Consider the following 18,349-nt stretch of genomic DNA (forward strand, 5'->3'; position numbering starts at 1 on the left):
AAATCACCCGTGATTGAGTTTTCTTGCCTCACATCACATCTCTGCAGAGGACTGCCCTGGCTGGGTCACATCCAGAGGCTACAGAGACACTGCTGTGACTGGAACAGACCCTGCCAAAGCCCTCAGCACATTTTTTTGCAGTGCCAACTCCAGGCCGGGGCCGGTGCTGCCGTAACCGCCATCCTGGTCCTGGGTCGTGCCACCCACATCCCTGACTGGAGACGGTGCTAATGACCACCACAGCAGGACAGCCACCAGCGGGACGGCTCAGCCACGGCACTCCCCACAGCAATCACATCAGCGGGTGCAATCTCTGCAACCGTTTATTGGGTCTGCGCTGGCCAGGGCGGCTCAGGGGCTGCACCCAGTGGGCAGCGAGTTTGGCCACAGAGGAGGGATCTCCTTCTCCCAGGCCCGAGGGCCACACCAGGTGTCTACCAGCACCCGGTGCTGTGCCCAGCATGGCCTCCAGGGAGATGTGGGTCCCGGGGAGTCCCTTGCCAGGTCAAGCCGCTCAGATCCAGCGCCGTGTCCCAGTCATGCTGCTGAAGAGATAGTCCCTGCCGGTGCCTGAGATGGGAGGCAGCACTCAGCCCTCGCCCCGTGGGTGCTGCCCGGGCATTGCTGCCCAGCTCCCATCTCTCCCATCTCCCAGACCCCTCTGCCCAAAGGGACGCAGCCCGTGGCTGCAGGGGCCATGGGACAGGGCACTCACATGGGTCCTGGGCACGGCCGTCAAACTGCCCCTGTGCAGAGGAGAGATGGGAGAGCGTGCTGAGGGCCCCAGGGTGCCTGCCTGCGCCCCCGGCAGGGTGGCCACCCTCACCGCCATGGCACACACTTACCAGGCTGCCAGCGTGGGGTCGGCCCCACTCTTCCTCGCCGCCCCTCTGCTCCACCACGGAGCTGCGCAGGGGGCAAGGGGAGGGCACACCATCGGTCACGGGCACCCAGCCTCAACCCCGAGGGATGTTGCCAGGAGGGGGTCCCCAGCCAGGCTTTGCAGTGCTGGCTGCGCCCCATCGAGCCCGTCACCCCGACTGATTTCCACCTACCTGATCATCCCCTTACCCAGCCCGTGTGTCCCTGGCACGGCCCTGGGTGCCGAAGGGGACTGCAGCGCGGGCTGTGCTTCCCCAAGCACCACCACCTTTCAGTGACGCCTGAGAGCAGCAAGCCAGTCTGCCAGCATGCCTGCTAGTTTCTGCACGTGCTGGTGCACACCATTGTGCTCAGAGGATGCTGTGCTGGGGAGCTGCAGCCCTGGAGCCCCCCTGCTGCCAGGGCCACCCACGGGGGCTGAGCCCAAGTCTTCTCCCTTGCATGGTCACTACAGCCCCAGTGCCACCAAGCACCATGTCCCCAACCTCACCAATGAATGTGGATCCAGCCATGCACATCACCCTGGGGTGGTTATGCTGCTGGAGGTGGCTATTACCCTGCCCACAGGCTTGCACGCCTCCTCCTCGCCATGCAGACGCCTGGCGCAGGCTGGGCCGGCTCCAATGCCTCCTTGAGCTCTCCCCTTGGCTGCCTGTCACCTCTGGTTCGTCCTCCCGGGGGGTGTGCAGCGTGCTCACCTCCCGGGGTGCCTTCCCTGGCAAATCGGGGCTCCCCCGGTGAGCTGCAGTGGCCCCAGCCCCAGCACCAGGACCAAGCCCCGCAGCAGGCAGCAGCACCAGTGCTGTGCCATCCCACCCGGCCCACCACAGAGTTTCTACCCCAGCCCGGCCGCCGCCATGGCTGTCCCCCTGCCAAATCGCTGTCTGCACCCATGGCTCCTGCCAGTGCTGCACCCTCACCCTGGGGCAGAGACAGCTCCCCGGCACCGCAACCCATGGACCACAGCCAAATGTGGGGTACATTAAACGCCCCCCACATGCTGCATCTCCTGGCTGCCTGCAAGGACGCTATGGGAGCCTGTGCCAACGTGCATGGCTGCCCCTCGCCACCAATCCAACCACCCCGGACACGCAGCACCCACCTCTTGCCCAGGAGCAGCTTGCCAGGATCTCGGTTGCTGCAGGAGGAGCAGAAGGCGGCTGTGAGCCCCTGGCCTTGCTCGCTGTGCTGTGCCATGCCATGCCATACCATGCTGTGCCATGGGGCTGGGGCTCACCTGCACAGCAGGCTCCGGGCCATGCAGCCCAGGACAGCCAGCAGCAGGGCGCCAGAGACAGTTAGCACGGCCACAAACCAGGCCGGCGGGTGCCATGCTGCGTCCGTCCACGTGACGACCAGCGGCTCCTTCTGCAGCGTCTGTAGAGGCGGTGGGGTGAGGGGGCACGCGAGGACCGGGGGCCCTGACAGACCCAGGAGCACTGCCTGGCCAGCGGGCTCTGCTCACCGTGCGCCGGGTGGTGGTGCTGGGTGGCACTGGGGTGCTCCGGGGGGTGACATGCACCACCAGTGCCACCAAGGTGCTGCGGCGGGGGACACTGGGGCTGCCCCACACCTCCACCAGTAGCACAAAGGTGCGGGGCTCGGCCAGGTCATCCGGGAGGTAGAAGAGGGTGTTCCCCTCCAGCTGAAAGCGCCCATCCTCATTACCTGGATGAGAGGGTCTGCTCAGTGCCACACTGCGGTGAGGGGCTGGGTTGTGCTGTGCCTTGGCTGCTCCTCACCTCCAGCAATGGTGTATGCCAGCGCGGCGCCGTCAGGGCTTCCCTGGCACACCAGGCGGGTGACAGGCTGGCGGCTGCCCGACCTGGCTGTGATCCGCAGCTCCTGCACCTCGGGGGTGCACACCGGTGCCTGGTCCGGCACAGCCTGCTGGGAGCAGGGGGAGGAGGTATGGCACCTGCGGTGCTTGCGCCCACTGCGGTTCACCCAACAGGCTTGTGCTCGCACCTGCAGGCGCACAGCCACGTCGCAAAGGCGGCTGCGCCGCTTTGCCAGGTCCAGGTCATTGCGGGTGTCCGTCAGCCGCACCGTCAGCCTGTAGCTCTTGTGCCGCTGGGAGTCGAGTGGTCCCACCACGCGGATCTCGCCTGCAGGGTGGTGCAAGCTGCTGGGCAGCCACGTGTGCCATGGGGCACAGTGGGGGCTAGGGAAGGGGCTGGGCGCTCACCGGTGCGCGTGTCGATGGAGAAGGGCTGCACGGGGCTGGGGCCCCCCTCCAGGCTGTACTCGAGGCTGTCCAGTGGGTAGTCACGGTCAGTGCCGGCCACGCGCCCCACAGCGCTGCCGAAAGCTGCTGTCTCTGGCACGGTGAAGGTGGCACCATTGGGGCACATCGGTGTGAATTCGTTGACAGGCGTCACCGTCACGAGCACGGGCACACGGGCTGTGCAGCACATGGCAGCTCAGCTGCGCCAGCTCCACCCCACAGCCCGCACCAGGCTGGGTGTGCTCTTCCCCGGACAGGCTGGGTGACACGGGGACGGTGACACCACCCCTGGGGCAGGCTTCTCTGGGGCAGCAGGGGAGGAACGTTTCCTCTGTGATCTGCTGGTTTTGGGGTCGGGAAGGGCCTTTTCCCACCTCCCCTGTGACTTCCCCCTTTGCACCCCCCTGGGCACCCCCCAAGGACACAGGTACTCACTGCTCCGCGGGGGCTGCCCTCCTGCTGTCACTACAATGGTGGCCGTGAACTGGAAGCCCACAGCAGCCACTGCCTCTGAGTCGTAGTCCAGGGTGGTGTTGACCTGCCAAGCCAGGGTGGGGGGGTCAGGCAGAGCCGAGGTGCCCTGCAAAGCCAGGGTGCCCCACAAAACTGGGGTGTCCCACAAAGCCAGGGTATCCCACAAAGCTGTGATGCCAGGGGAGCAGGAGGGAGTAAGGGGGGGGGAACGGGCAGGCCTTGGGGAGCAGAGAGCCCTGGGGAGCCCTGGCCTGGGACCCACTGTGACGGCACATGTCGGGGGGTCCCCACTGTCCTGCTGGGCTCCCCTGGGTCCGGGCTTGACAGCCACCTGGGCGCTGCCCGTGGCGCAGCTCACCTGCAGCTGCGGCCCCTCCATGCAGAAGCGTGAGCGGAAAGCAGGAGGCCCCTCGAGGGCATAGCGCAGGCACCCTTCAGCGCCGGCAGGGTCGGTACACATCAGTGTCACCAGGGTGCTGCCAGGGGACACTGTCTCGGGCACCTGGGACCTGAAGCGGGGTGGCTGGAGGCTCAGCTCCTGTCCCCCATGTCCTGGGCACGGCAGAGCATCCCCCACACCTCACTCCCCCCCCCAGACCGTACACATAAAGGGCTGGGACGCAGCTTGGCGCCCGCCGGTCTGTCCCCTGAACAGTGACGTTGAGCATGGTGGTGGCATGGTCGGCGGGGTGCAGCATGTTGTAAGCCCGGATGAGGAGGCGTGCATGGGCCACCTCCAGCTGGCAGGTGCTGCGGATCTCGCCTGTCACTGCGGGAGATGGCACAGCCTCACGACAGGTACAGGGACGGGGACAGGGTGGCCCTGGGCACCTCACCACCCCACTTACCCTCGTCAATGGTGAAGAGTGCAGGCGCCGTGGGAGCCAGGATGGTGTAGCGGACGTTGTCACCACTGGCGCGGACCTGTGTGACCACCTCCAAGGGGCCAATGCCCTCTGGCACTGTCACAACCTGCTGCGGCTCGCTGCAGGCAAGGCGGGCAGCGTGTCATGGCCTGGTGCCACCAGCACCGCCCGCCCAGCCCAGCCCCACTCACAGGAAGGTGACACGGGGACGGCGCGATGGCAGCACCTCCACCCTCACAGCCCCGCTGCAGTTGTGCCCGTGGCGGTCCATCACCTCGACCTCCAGCCTGAAAGTCTGTGGGGCAGCGCCGGGGTGGCCGTGAGACAGCCCCGAGTGGTACCAGGGACAGGGATGGGGACAGGGATGGGGATGGAGACAGGGGTAGGAATCAGCATAGGGATGGGGACAGGGATGGGGGAGACAGGGATAGGGATGGGGATGAGGATAGTGATGGCAACAGGGACAGGGACAGAAACAGGGACAGAGACAGGAATGGGGATGGAGACAGGGACGAGAATGGGGCTTGGAGCAGGAACAGGGGTGGGAATAGGCATGGAGATGAGAATAAGGACGAGCCGGAGACCAGAATGGGGATGGAAATAGGGACAGGGATGAGGATTGGGACAGGACTCGAAATGCAGAAGGGGATGGAGCTGGGGATGGGGACAGGGATAGGGACAGGGCTGGAACGCTCCCAGGGCCGGGGGGAGACGGCTGCCCGATGGGAGGAGCAGGACTCAGAGAGGTGCAGGCAATGCCAGTGAGGGGCTAAGCCCAGGTGGGCTGAGAGGTGGCTGTGACAACCTGGGGATGCTGCTGCCCACCTGGGTCTCCTTGCTGGGGTCGAAGCCGCCGGCAGGCGCCAGCACCAGGCCCCGGCGGGTGAGCGTGAGTGGCGTGTCATGGTTTCGGAGCCTGAACTGCAGAGACACAGGCAGTGGGAAGAGGGTGGGAACCTCTGTCCTCCCCTCCATGCCCAGGGGTCCGCTGTCCCCAAGGCTGCTCTCGCTTGTGGGGGCTGCGGGACCCCGGGGCAACCGCCACTCACTGTCAGCCCACCAAGCGGCTGCGGCAGCACTGCATACAGGGGTGTCCGGGGTGCCACGTCCGCCAGCACCTGCACCACGTCTCCCCCTGCAGCATAGCACAGCCATGGGAGCTCGGTGCCAGCTGGCACTCGTGGCCCCCGCTGCCCTGCGCCCCCCAGCTCCTACCCGCGCTGGCGAAGGGGGCGTCACAGCGCAGCGCCTGCCCTGCCGTCACCCGGACAAAGAGCCGCTCTTCCACCTCGTCCTCGCCGGGACAAGCAGCCCGCAGGGTCAGGGTGTACTGGTTCACCCGGTGGGCATCCAGCTCCGCATTGGCACGCAGCGTCACCTGCCGCAGGGACACGGTGCTCAGCAGGGCACCCACGGGCTCCTGCCCCACTCCCCATCCTCCAGTCGCACCTCTGCCTGAAATGTGGTGGCGGCCATGGGGTTGGCACTGATGGCGATGGGGTTGAAGGGGTGGCCGGTCTGGATGCTGTGCAGGGTGACATTGGGGCTGCCGCTCGCATTGCTGCAGGACACGGTCACCTCAGCCACGCGGGTGCCTGGCGCCGCATCCTCGCTCAGGGCCACCACGCGTGGCAGATCAGGCAGGGCTGCCGGGAGACCCCGAGGACCAGCCTCGCATCCGGCCAGCGCCCCCAACGGCTCACCCAGCCGTGTTTAGGGAGCCCTGCTCCTGCACCCGGGCACCTGTGCGGGCACAGATCTCCCTGCCAGGCGCAGGAGGGCTCAGGGCATCCCGCTCTTACCAGCCGCTCTGATGAAAGTCCCTGCAAAGAGGAGAGCGTCACCCCAGCCTGCCGGGTGTGTTCTGGCAATGCCCTGGGGAGGCCCCAGAAATGCCCCCGTGATGCTCCAGAGATGCTCCAGTGGTGCCTGGATATGCCCCAGCGGTGCCCCCAAGATACCCCAGTAATGACCTGGCAATGCCCTGAGGATGCCCCAGCAATGCCCCCTCCCTGCCCGAACCCAGCCAGGCAGCTGCCGGCCCCTCTGCCCATCCTGGGGTCAGCCCCAGACACAGGGAGGCAACTGGGGGAAGCCTGTCACCTGTCCCCCTCCTCTCGGTCCCCTACCCAGGGTCTAGCAAAGGGTGCCCCCGACACTGTGAGCCTGAAGTGCCTACCTGGGGCACGGAGGCTGAGGAGGAGGAAGAGGAAGGTGAGGCGTCCGTGCATGCCCATGGCTCGCTGGCTGTTTGGGACAAGCTGGAGCCCGTTGCCACGGGTGCTGGGCACCACCCCGGCCCAGCCTCACACCAGCCGGCCATCCGTGGCTGCCAGCCCGGCCCCAGGGCAGGGACAGGGCACGGCCCCAGTGTCCCCAGCTCCCTCACGCCTCCGCTCCCAGCCTCTCGCCAACCCCCGGGTGCCAGGCCCAGCTGGTGCGGGGCAGGCGGCCGGTGATGCTCCATAGGGTTTCGCTGCTGCACCACGCTGCCTCGCACGCAGCACACTCAGGAACCGGGAAAATTAGCTAGGAGCTAATTTTTGGCCTCGTTCTCCTTCATTTGCAAACCAGTGCTGCTTCTCCTGGAATTCCTATTAAGCGCTATTAGCTGCCAATTAATAGGTGCTGGCGGAGCGCGGCCCCTGTGGCCGGGGTCACCCGTCCCTCCTCCGATACTCGAACCGAATTTGGCAGCCCGGTGGCCGCGGGTGCCTCCGCCGGGGCGCTGTAACGGGGCTGCCCTCCGCCGGGGCGCTGTAACGGGGCTGCCCCCCTCCCTGCCGAGGCTTCCCGGGATCCCCGGTGCCCGCGGGGCTCGGGTGCTGCTGACCAGGGCACCGGCTCCTGCCCTCTCCGGCCGCTGCCCCGGGTCCTGCCTCGCCCAGCGATGCCTGCTCCGGCGGTGCCCGAGCGGTGCCCGGCGCGGGGCCCCGGGGCGGCGGGGCGGGGCGGGGCGGGGCCCCGGGGCGGCGGTGCCGGTGCCGGTGCGGGCCGGGCTCACGTTACGGCGGCCCCATTGGCTGCGGCGGGGCGGGGCGGTGCCGCCCAGGCAGCGCCGGGAGGCGGCGGGCACGGCCGGGCGCTGCGCCGCGCTCCGCTGCTGCTCCGCCGCCGCCACCGGTACCGGCACCGGCACCGGCAGGACCGGGAGCGGGGCCGGGAGCGGGGCCGGGCCGGGCATGCAGAGCGCTCGCCCGGACGCCTGCCCGGGCCAGCTCGGCGCCGACCGGGTGAGTGCTGCCGCGGGCACCGGGACGGGACGGGACCACCCTGCCCGCGCCCCGCCGCACCACCCGGGCATTGCCGTGATGTCAGGGCGCTGCCCGTGACATCAGCGCCGTGACATCATGCGCAAGGCCAAGGCGGCACGGGGGACGGGGGCGTCCGGTGGGACGCGGGCGACCGGTGGGACGCGGGTGGCGGTGGGGGCACGGGTGGCCATGGAACACGGGTGGCCATGGAACACGGGTGGCCAAGGGCCACAGCGTCCAGTCGTCAGGGTGCCAGCGGCACCACCACCCTGGAGCTGCCACCCTGCCACCCGCCTGGGCTGCCCCGAGGGGATCGGCGGTGACAGGGTGGCCCAGCCGGCTCCCCTGGGCCTGCCACACGCCTACCCAGCTCCCCATGGCCGGGTGTGCCGGCGTCCCCGCCAGCGCCGGGATAGGGCAGCTCGGAGCAGTGGCGTGTTGCCAGCGGGGCTGGCTGAGAGGGTCCCAGCCAGCGGGGAGGGGGACGGGGACCGGGATGGGGACCGGGACAGGACCGGGGACAGGCCGGCCAGCAGCTCCATCAGGACCGGCCGGAGGGAGCTGGTTTACCGGGACAGGGGAACGATCCCTCCTGCTCGTTTGGCTTCCCGCGGCTCCAGTACGGAAGGGAAAGCGGACGTAACACCCTGCTTTTGGGTTCAGACAATAGGAATTCAAGAGCAAGGAGCGGCCCGGCTGCGGGAGCCAGCCGCCCCTTCCAGCGCCCGCCCGGCCACGCTCCGTTTAGCCCCGGCTGCCACGGCCCCCTGCTCTCCCCAGCGCTTTGGGGGGGGCGCAGGCCCTGGGCGCAGGCCTGGCTGCACCCTGACGTCACCTGGGGTGTCCCCGGCTGGAGGGCACGGGGTGGGTGGGGTGGCCCTGCCAACACATGGGGGGAGTGCCCCACCCCACCACCCGTGGGTGCCCTGGGGCTGCAGCTGGCCCTGCGCCACCGAGCGGGGTCCTGCCGCTGGGGTGTCCTGGCTGCCGCCCCAGCGGGGCGGGGGCAATTGAGGGGCCGGTGGGGGGGCAGCGGGGCGCCTGGCTCCTACGTGCCGCGGCCCTGTGTCATTTCCCGCAGGCACGGCCGGGGCTGGGTGCCTGCTTGCTCACCCGACATGCCACTGCACGCCAGCTGGCTCCGCGCAGGAGCCGCAGGAAAGCGGGGCCCGGGGCTGCAGGCAAGCTGGGACCTGCGCCCCGCTCCCTGCACCCCACTGCACGCCCGGCTTCATCAGCAAAGCCCCCCCAGGCCAGTGCGGGGGGTGCAGGGTGCCAGGGGGGTGGGATGAGGGTTGGCGGTGCGGGCCGGGGGGAGCGGGGACACCCACGCTGACCTGCCCTTTCCCCCCAGGGGTGCCGGCGGGAGGCGGGGGTGGCGTTGCGGGCGCACATGCACGGCACGCGGCAGGCGCCACACCACCCCGGAGGGGTGCCGGGGCTGGCCCCCCGCCCCCCGTGCGCCCCGCGTCCCGGCTCAGCGGCGGACTCGGCCTGCAGCCTGGAGCCGGGGGTCGAGGAAGAGGAAGGGGGGGGCCCGGCTGCCCGCTCCCCCCCGGCCAGCGAGCGCAGCCTGGAGTTCGACTCAGGGTACTCGGAGGCGTCGGGGGGCACGTGGCGGGAGGAGGAGGCGCCCGTGCGGCGCCGGCACCCGCCACCCTGCCAGCGGGCGCACCGGCTTTCCGCCGGCCCCGCCGCCCCACCGCCTGCCCCCGCCCGCCGCGCCCGCCCCAAATCCACCTCAGACGCCTGCCTGGAGCAGTGGCGGGTGCTGGAGCCAGCCGACACACGGGACTGGACCGTGGCACTGCTGTCGCAGAGCCGGAACCGGCAGCCCCTCGTGCTGGGCGACAACTGCTTCGCCGACCTGGTGGAGAACTGGATGGACCTGCCTGAGGTGGGCGCTGAACCCCGGCGCCGAACCCCTGCCGAGCCCTCCCGCCGGTTGGCCAAGCCCCCCGCCTTCCTGCTCAGCCTCTCGGGCAACGTACGCCGTAAGCTGGCCAACATGGCCCGGCCCCGGGGGGCTGAGGGTGCCCGGCCGGGGGCCCGCGAAGCCACCAAGCGTTTCTCCTGCCCGCTGGGGCTGGGCGGGCAGCCCAAGGGCGCCTGTTTCCACCAGTCCCACAGCAACATCGCCCAGCTGGCCACGGACTTCCACCGCTTCACCGCCCTCATGAACAGCCGCAGCCGCCAGCCCATCATCTGCAACGACGTTATCGGCTACATTTAGCCCTGCCCGCCACTGTCCGCACCCTCCTCCGCTGTAAATAAACCCCGGTTTTGTACGGTACGGGCGCAGCGACATTTATCAAGGGGCGCTGCCTCCACCCTGACTCTGGGCAGGGGCAGGCAGGGGTGTTTTGCCACGAGGGCCAATGCATCCTGCAGCTTTTATTGCATGGGGCGGGGGGTGCTGGCCCCTCACTCAGGGTAGGGAGCAGAGGAGCGGGGGACGGTCATCTTCAGCCTCAGCATCCTCTCCTTCGCACACGTAGTACAGCTCCAGCTCCCGCCGCCGTGGCTCCCCGGCATTCTCCAGGTTCTGTGATAACCTGTAGCAGGGAAAGGGGGTTTTTGAGATGCTGGCTTGTCCCCCCAGCCTGGCCGGGTGCCCCAGGGTTGGGGGGGGGGGGCGGCCAGGCTGGGGGGACGCAGGGGCCAGCAGCGAGGGGCCGGGCAGGGATCCCGTCACGGGAAGCGCTGCCGGCAGGATGTTTATCCAGCAGCTGGCTGGGAGCTGCGCTGCAGCTGGAGTGGCTCAGGATGGAGGGAGAGGGGTCTGGCAGCCCCCCCGGGGCAGGATTGGGCCCCAGAGCTGGGAACCTACCTCTGCGCCCGCTGCCGGGCCCGTGTCTCTTCATCCTCCTCCCTGTCATAGAGTACGGTGTGGCCACGCAGGAGCATGGCCACAGTCCAGCCATGTGTCCTCTGCAAGAGGAGGGTGTCAGGATCCAGCCCTGCACCCCCAGGGTGACCCGGCTGGGTGCTGCCAGGCTCACCTGCAGCCAGTCCAGCACCTCCTGCACTGTCATCTCCTGCCCGTCTGTGCTGACTGCCCGCAGCTCCAGCCGGTCCCAGCAGCTCCACTCCTGCCCGCCGTACTGCAAGGGGGAGTGCGGGGTAGCAGCCGGCACTGGCAACCCGCAACCCACATCCCGACTGCCCAGCCCCATGGGGCAGGGACTGGTGGGGCATGAGGGCTGGGGTACAGCAGGGCAGGCAAAGGGACCAGTCTGAGGGTGGGGAGGATGGGGGCACCGTGGTGGTCCAGGGACAATGGGGGGCACAACCGTCCCCCCCGCACCGCCATTCCCCCTGGCACTACCATGGTCCAGGAGCAATGGGGGGCACTGCCGTGCCCCCTTAGCACTGCAGGGGCCAGGGCTGGTATGGGGCCGGCGCTGCCCCCAGCCCCGGGCCAGGAAGGGCACACAAAGAGCTATTGAAGCACTGCTCAGCCCCACACAATCACCTCTTCTCAAGCCTTCGGCCCCCCGACCCTGGCTCTGGCCCGAGGGGGCCAGCGAGGCGCCAACCTTGGGGCTGAGCGCCGGATGCGGCCCCGCGCCGTCTGGCATGGCCGCCCTGCCATCTGCCCTCGCCGCAGGCAGCGCCAGCCCCTGCCCGGCCCTGGCCTCGGCCCTGCTCGGGAAGGGGTGTTCGCACCTGGCGGCTCTCCCCTCCTGCCTTCTGCTGCCTTCTCCCCTCCTGCCTTCTGCTGCCTTCTCCCCTCCTGCCTTCTGCTGCCTGCACTTATCCCACCAGGGTGGAAAGGGCTTAACCCCATCCTCACCGGGGCGCTGACCGCCCAGCGCAGAGGGAAGGCCGCTGCCCATCCCAGCGCCCCAGAAAGTGCATCCCCCCGAAGTGGGCTCCCCAGGGCCCCGTGGGACCGCAGGTCATGCCAAGTGGGCCCGTGGCACACGTGCTCCCACCACGGCCAAGCGGCTGGGCAAGAAATGTCACGCCAGGCATCCTCGCCGTGGGACACAGAGGTGCCAGGAGCTGCTGCGGGGACCAGAGGGCACAGCCAGCCCCGGCAGCGTCCTCCACCCAGGGATGGTGCCAACCTGGGGGCACCGTTGCCAGGAGGGCATGGGGTGGGCAGCCTGCGGGGTGTGGGGCGCGAAGAGGCCGTGGGGCGGCCGGGCAGCCCGAAGCGGTGCTGGAGCTGGCGCGAGGCGGTGGAGGCGCCTCCCTCCCCCTCTTCCTGCCCCCGGCCCTGGGCCCCCCAGGCCAATCTGGTTCCAATCGGCGCTTCCTGCCGTGCCGGAAGGGCTGCCTCGCACGCCATAAACCCCCAGACAAAGGGGCCTCTATCGCCCAGACGGTCCCAATCTGGGCCTGCCCCCGCCCCCGCTCTCCCTCCCCGGCAGAGCGGCTGCGGCCTGGCCCCCCGCCGCCGGGACCCTCGGCCCCGCTCCCCCCGGGCGGCCCTTCCCGGCCCGGTGCCAGCTGCTCTCCGGCTGCTGCAGCTGGTTTCCATAAGCCAGATGTACGTGGCTGCCGTGGCCCCCCACCCTCTGGCGGTGGGGCTCACCGTGGGGCCCGCCGTGGGGCGGTGGGGCTGCCTCAGCCCCGTGGGCGCCCCAGAGCATCCTGGTTGGGCCCGAAGCTGGGGTGAACGGGATGGCGGTGGCGGCTCGGTGCCAGGGGGGCGGCTGCAGGAAGGAGCCGGTTCCTCGCTGCCTGGCGGCACTCCTGGCCCACCACAGCACCCGGGTCCATTCCCGGAGCCCCGCGGCCAGGGCTGCCCCTCCTGCATGGCCACCTCCTGGGTCCCCTTGGCATCGCCCCACAGTGGCTGCCACCGGGAGCTGGGGCACCCCGAAGACCCCTGGGCATCCCCCACCTGCCCTGCCCCAGGGGAGATGGTCCTACCCAGTAGGTGGGGGGCGGCAAGGGCGGGATGCGGAGCAGCAGGCAGTCGGACAGGCAGAGGTTGCTGTTGCGGTAGCAGCTGGGGTCCCGGCACCCCCACACCAGCTTGTAGACCTCCAGGCAAGCCAGCCCGGCCACGGCCGCCGTGGTGGTGATGATGGCGGGCACAATCCGCCCGGCAATCCGCTTGCTCTGAGGACAGGAGGGGTGTCACCAGCTGCCCCACAGGGGATGGGGACCCCCGACCCCACGGGCTACCCCCCTCACCGTCAGCCAGTCAGCAGGAGGGATGCTGTAGTTCTCCGCACGCAGGTTGGATGCTGCTGTGATGAAGTCCACGTGGATGTTGTTGTCCTGCAGGGAAGAGCATGCGGACATCAGTCTCCTGTGGGGACATCGGTGTCCCATGGGGACTAGCAGCCACCAACCCCCCCAAGGTGAGCAGGGCCGCCTGCCCGGCGCCGGGTACCTTCTCGAAGTGGATGGGCTCCATCAGGGGCACTTGTGCATCCTCACCCCCTAACAGCTCCTGTCTCCGCTGCACCAGGTCCTGGGTGAGCTCCTCCAGCCGCCCGCTGTCTGGAGGCACAGGGACTCCTGGGGCAGTACGGCACGGTGGTACTCCTGGGCATGGCCCAGTGCCCCCCTACCTCGGTCCAGGTCCTCCTGGGTGCTGGGGCAGGAACAAGCAGCACCGCAGCCCCACCACCACCAGGCTGGACCCGGGGGACCCAGGGGTGCAGGGAGCCTCACCCGCAGGCGCCTGCGCCTCCTCCCGCTCCTCCGCGAGGGGGATCTGGAGCCCCTCCTGGGGCACGAAGGGCGGCAGGACCATGCTGCGGAGGATGGCCTGGGCAGCCGCCCGGTCGCTGCGTGGTGGCACCTTGTGCGCTTGGGCAAAGAGGTGGGCAGCAGCCAGGATGTACTCCAGGTGGGTGTCCTGCATGGGCAGAGTGCCTGGGCAGCCAGCGCAGTCCACAAGCCCACATGGCCAAAGGCTGCCCACCTCGCCCCGAAGTGGAGATGGAGGTGCCTCTCCTCCTCCTCCTGCAGTAGAGCACGTGTGAGCTGTCCCCAGCAGTGCCCTGGATGACCAGGGGATGGGGACAGACCCAGCCCAGACGTGGAAGCCCTGGACAGGCTGTGGCAGATGGAGTACAACTACGGTCCGGCATCCACCATACCCCTGGCGCAGGCTCAGCTCTCCCCCCGCCCGCACTGTCCCCAGCAGGGTGCTCGGTGGCTCTCCCCTGCACTCACATTGTCGGGGTCGAAGGTCAGCGGATGGGGACAGCTCCTGTCTCCTGCCCAAAAGGGGACACCCGGGCTGGTTTCCTGGCACAGGGAGAGCGGAGTCAGGCCTGGGGACACCGTCTCCCCAGCTGCGGCGGGGCAGCTGGCAGAGGGGAGAGGGTGCAGGGGGTGCCAGCCCCATGGGTGCCGGGTTTACGTGCTCCGGGGGGAAGGTGTGCAGCAGCTGGGCGATGGCATCATGGTAGCGGCTCTGCCAGTGCCGGCGGGCCCAGCGCACGCAGTCCTGCCAGTCCCGCGGCTGCTCCCGCAGGCTGCCCTGCACTTGCTCCAGGACCTCCAGGGCCTTCCCTGCCGGCAGCTGCTCTGGGAAAGCTGGGTCTCTGCAAAACCAGGCACTGCTGCTGCTGCTGCCGGCCCGGGAGCAATCCCGCAGGATGCCTCGGGTGGGATGCGGCGGTCTGTCCCCCCTCTCCCCATCCCCAGCAGTGGCAGGCAGCACCCCAGCAGGGCTGGCAGCCGCTCTCCCGGCACCGCTTGCTCAAGCCCACTCACTCCATGAACCGGTTGACGTGCTCTGCGGGCAGCTGGAAGAGCCCCTCAAACTCATCGCGGGCCCACTGCGGATGGGGATCGGGGGTTCAGCACCGGGATCCCCCCTTGTGCCCCCCAGGACCTCCAGCCCAAGCCCAGGGCGAGGGAGAGGCCGTGCCGGGGCTGGGGCCGGCAGCGGAGCTCAGGCTGCCAGCAGGAAGCAGCTGGGGCCATATCCTGCTCATGGCCCACTGTGGGGCCACGGCCGGAGAGGGAAACGGGAAAGGAAGACAAAGGTGCCAGGGCTTCCTCGCTGGGTGCTGGGGCCAGGGCGGCACAGCCTACCTGCAGCGTGTGCTGGATGGTGCGGGGGAAGTGCCGCAGGGTGCAGAGGGGGAAGGTGCCATCCCTGGGGGCACCGGCCGGCCCCAGCGGCTTGGTCAGGGGCGGCACCATAGCCAGCACGTTACCCCGTGGCCCCTCTGTGCCTGAGTCCAGCAGCGGCGTGAGGCAGCGAAGGCAGCGGCTCTCCAAGTAGGCACCTGCGGGTAGCCGGGGGTGCTGGGGAGCCATGGGGCACGGCTCCGGGCTCGGCCCCTTTCCCCTCCCCATCACTCACGGGCCTCCAGCGTGTCCAGGGCACTGACGACACCATCCAGGCGCCGAAAGAAGTCATCCCCATAGAGCAGCTCGGTGGCAGGTCCCACCTCATTCTGGTGAGCCGTCACCCTGATGTCGGGGTTCATGCGCCGCGCAGCTGCTGCGGCCACTGCCGACTTCGGCTTCTGCCAGGGCAGAGAGGGGGTGGGCAGCTCTCCCCCACCCCACAGGCCCGGGGAGCCCCAGGGACAGCCAAGGTGCCCTTCGTGGGGAGCTCAGGCCCCACGGTGCCTCACCGATATATCTGCTGAGCGGTAGAGGAGCTGCCGATGGAGGTTGGAGAGGGCGACAGTGTCCATGTCGGTGACGGTGAGGTCCCCCCCTGGCCCCGCTGCCAGCCCCATCATGGCAAAGTTTTTCAGCAGCTCACAGCCAATGGCACCAGCTCCCACCTGCCAGGGCAGAGCCGCTGCAGCTCCCCACGCGCCGGCCAGCCGCTCCACAGCCTCTCCCAGCGTCCCAGCACCCGCCCCAGCTCACCACCAAGTACTTCTGGCGGCTCAGTTGCTCCTGGAAGGCAGCCCCGAAGACGGCGATCTGGCCATCGTAGCGAGAGCCCCTCTGCCAGGACGGAGGAGCTGCGTGAGCGCGGGCGGACGTGACACCCCTGGTGCCCAGGAGGGGCTCGGCACACGCTCTCACAGGGGCACAGTCCTCCTCCGTCAGCCTCGCGGCCCCCTCCAGCGCCAGGCACTCCAGGGCGTCGAAATACAACCACTGGTCCAAGGGCAGGAACTTCCTGGTGATGGCCTGGGATGAACGGGGCCCCGGTCAGCTCCGTGGCCAGCGGGGTCCCCCGTATCCCACCCCAGCCCCGCTGCCCGGCCGGGCGTCCCCAGGCAGGCAGCAAGTGCCCTCTCGTGGTCACCAAATGATGCTGGACAGCCGTGTGGAACATGACCAGCGGCACCCCAGGGCCCCAGACCCCCACCCCGCTCACCTTCAGTGCCTCCTGGGCCGCCAGGGCCCCGACAACGGCGGCCACGGGGCACAGGTCCCCTGCGCTCACGCTGGCGAAAGCTCGCACGACGTCCTCGTCCAGGGGACCCTGCTGCGGCCCCAGGCTCCGCGCCAGCTCCAGCACCCGCTCGGCATCTCCCTGTGGGCAGAGGGGTGAGGGCGGCCCTGGGCAGGGTGGCGGGGAGCCAGGGGGGCCGGGCAGGGGCAGAATGGGGACTCACCGGTGCCCTGGGCCGGGGCAGGCGGCCCTGCTCCCTGCGGAAAGCGTGCAGGGCCTGGAAGGCGGCGTGCAGGCTGCGGCTGCGTGGCAGCTCCTCGGGACTCGCCACCTGGATCTGGGGCTCTGCCAGCGCCCGGCTCAGGGGCTCCTGCCCGCACAGCACCAGGGCTCGGGCGAGCGCTTCCCTGGGGCCGGGGCACGGCATGCCATGGCGCAGCAGTGCCCCAGCCCAGGGAGCAGCACCGCGGGGCCGAGGGGGGACTTACATAGGAGTGCACCTGGGGCAGCCGCACTTGCGAGACCAGGCCCCCGCGGCGATAGGGAGAGAAGGAGCTGGTGTCGCCTATCTCCAGCCTGAAGGGATCTGGGGATGAGAGGGGGACAGATGTCACGGTCACCACCAAGGACCCAGCGACTTCCCCAACCGTGGGCCAGGGCAGCCGGAACTCCCCGGGGTGGCTCACCCAGCACGCGCACGGGGACGGGCTCCTGGCCGTTCAGTTCCGTCATCCCCTCCACGCCGGAAAATGTCACCAGGTCACCATCGCAGAAGAGGTTGCTGCGGCTGTCCTCTGCCCCCACACACGTCACCACGCCTGGGTTGCCCTGAGGAGGGGAAGGGAGTGAGGGCGGGGGACCGGACCTGGGCAGCATAAAGCCACCGGAGGAGGCAGCGGCATTTCGGGGAAGCCTGCTGAGGCTGTCCTCCTACCTGGGAAATATGCTGCACGGCGGCACACGCTGGGTCCCCTTCTGCCGGGTCGTCAACGACGAAGTGCTTCCCGAAGTCACAGAACAGCTGCCTGGAAAGGACCGATGGGGTTCTGCTGGAGGAGCCGCCTCGCCAAGCTGCCCGAGCGCTGCCAGGTCCTGCCCGGGCCGAGCAGCCCTGCCAGCGGGACGGGGGCACGGGCTACAGAGCAGGGCCGAGGGCTCTGGGGACAAGGTGACCCGGAGCCAGGGGCGGGACCCTGTGGCAGAGACCCCTTACCCCGCCAGCCCCTTGGCGTCGGCCACGATGAAACAGATGCCGTGGGCATGGCAGAAATCCCCAACGCGGAGCTGCTCCTCCAGCGACGACTCAGTCAGCACCACCACCTGCGCCAGGGCCATCAGCGGGTGCTGCCGTCCTGGGGGGCCCCGGGGCACGGGGGTGCGGGCTCACCTGGAAAGAGGCGAGGAAGGCCTCCGACAGCTCCCTGGTGTAAGCTGCCACCACCACGCGAGGGTTCAGCTCGGCCAGGACCCGCTGGGACGCCTCGGCACGGTTCTGGCCCACGTCGCTCTCCCCGAGGAGGAACTGCGAGGTGGGCACGCGGCGGGGCACCCCGTGAGTTTGGGGTGCTGCCCGCCACAGTGGGGTGTTCCATGGGGCCCTGCCTGCACTGGCGGGGGGCCCTCTGCTGGGGACAATACCCGTGACACGGGACACCCCGTGGGCCCTACCCCTGATGATGAGGGGCACCCTGGGCCATAGCCATGACAGGGACCCCCCATTCCACGCTCCGTACCAGGACCCCCCACCTGTACCTGCTAGTGGGAGCCCCCCACCCCGCACCCATACCTGCAAGAGGGAAGCCCCAGCTGCCCCCACACCCATCACCGTGACCTTCCGCTCACACCCGTGCCCGGTACCGGGACCCCCACCTGTACCTGCGCCCAGTACCGGGACCCCTGCCCGTACCTGTACCCCATTACCGAGACCCTCACCCGTACCTGCACCCGTTACGGGGACCCGCGGCCATACCCGTGCCCCAGGCCCCCTGCCAGCCCCGCCCGGCCCCGCCGGTACCTGGTGGGCGCGGTCGGCGGTGCAGGCGGTGCCGCGATCGTGCAGGACGACGCGCCCGGTTCCCGCCAGCACCAGCGCCGCCGCCACCTGCGCTCCCGTCCCGCGCAGCCCCGACACCAGCGCCGCCGCCCCGGCCAGCCGCCGCGCGCCGCCGCCCAGCACGTACCTGCGGGGCAGGGGCTGTCAGGGGGCCCGGGGGCCCGTCCCGTCCCGCCCCGCCCCGCCCCGCCCCGGCCCCGGTCCCCGCACGCACAGCTGCCGCGAGTACAGCCCCTCCTCGCCGCTGCCCGCCATGGCGGCCCCGCCCACCGCCTAGGCCCCGCCCCAGGGACGGCCCACGCCGGA

At 69.7% G+C, this 18,349-nt stretch overlaps 3 protein-coding genes across 3 annotated transcripts; 1 reads left to right on the top strand and 2 right to left on the bottom strand.

Annotated features, from left to right (window-relative positions):
• Positions 1-514: 514 nt before the first annotated feature.
• On the bottom strand, positions 515-6,686 carry CDHR4 (cadherin related family member 4). The gene is made up of 20 exons (XM_059823180.1): positions 6,629-6,686; positions 6,252-6,272; positions 5,899-6,095; positions 5,665-5,827; positions 5,499-5,584; positions 5,275-5,370; positions 4,641-4,744; positions 4,432-4,568; positions 4,187-4,352; positions 3,942-4,092; positions 3,545-3,647; positions 3,071-3,286; positions 2,851-2,990; positions 2,625-2,769; positions 2,348-2,550; positions 2,120-2,259; positions 1,985-2,020; positions 846-906; positions 716-746; positions 515-570 (listed from the first exon to the last, which is right to left on the bottom strand). Exons 1-20 carry the CDS (start codon positions 6,684-6,686, stop codon positions 515-517), a joined length of 2,310 nt encoding a protein of 769 aa, XP_059679163.1.
• A 945-nt stretch (positions 6,687-7,631) lies between these two features.
• INKA1 (inka box actin regulator 1) lies at positions 7,632-9,964 on the top strand. Its single transcript, XM_059823461.1, has 2 exons — positions 7,632-7,682; positions 9,058-9,964. Exons 1-2 carry the CDS (start codon positions 7,632-7,634, stop codon positions 9,934-9,936), a joined length of 930 nt encoding a protein of 309 aa, XP_059679444.1. The 3' UTR covers positions 9,937-9,964.
• Positions 9,965-10,096: 132 nt separating this feature from the next.
• Positions 10,097-18,298, bottom strand: UBA7 (ubiquitin like modifier activating enzyme 7). Its single transcript, XM_059823062.1, has 24 exons — positions 18,258-18,298; positions 18,005-18,170; positions 17,378-17,512; positions 17,204-17,310; positions 16,925-17,015; positions 16,677-16,818; positions 16,479-16,576; positions 16,214-16,360; positions 15,973-16,131; positions 15,675-15,782; positions 15,513-15,593; positions 15,269-15,424; positions 14,992-15,157; positions 14,718-14,914; positions 14,394-14,458; positions 14,038-14,221; positions 13,848-13,922; positions 13,341-13,527; positions 13,057-13,184; positions 12,855-12,941; positions 12,588-12,779; positions 10,706-10,807; positions 10,534-10,634; positions 10,097-10,258 (listed from the first exon to the last, which is right to left on the bottom strand). The coding sequence occupies exons 1-24, from the start codon at positions 18,296-18,298 to the stop codon at positions 10,132-10,134; spliced, it is 3,042 nt and encodes a 1,013-aa protein (XP_059679045.1). The 3' UTR covers positions 10,097-10,131.
• Positions 18,299-18,349: the final 51 nt, after the last annotated feature.

The sequence above is a fragment of the Gavia stellata genome, chromosome 12, assembly GCF_030936135.1.
Source record: "Gavia stellata isolate bGavSte3 chromosome 12, bGavSte3.hap2, whole genome shotgun sequence".
Classification (NCBI taxonomy): Eukaryota; Metazoa; Chordata; class Aves; order Gaviiformes; family Gaviidae; genus Gavia; species Gavia stellata.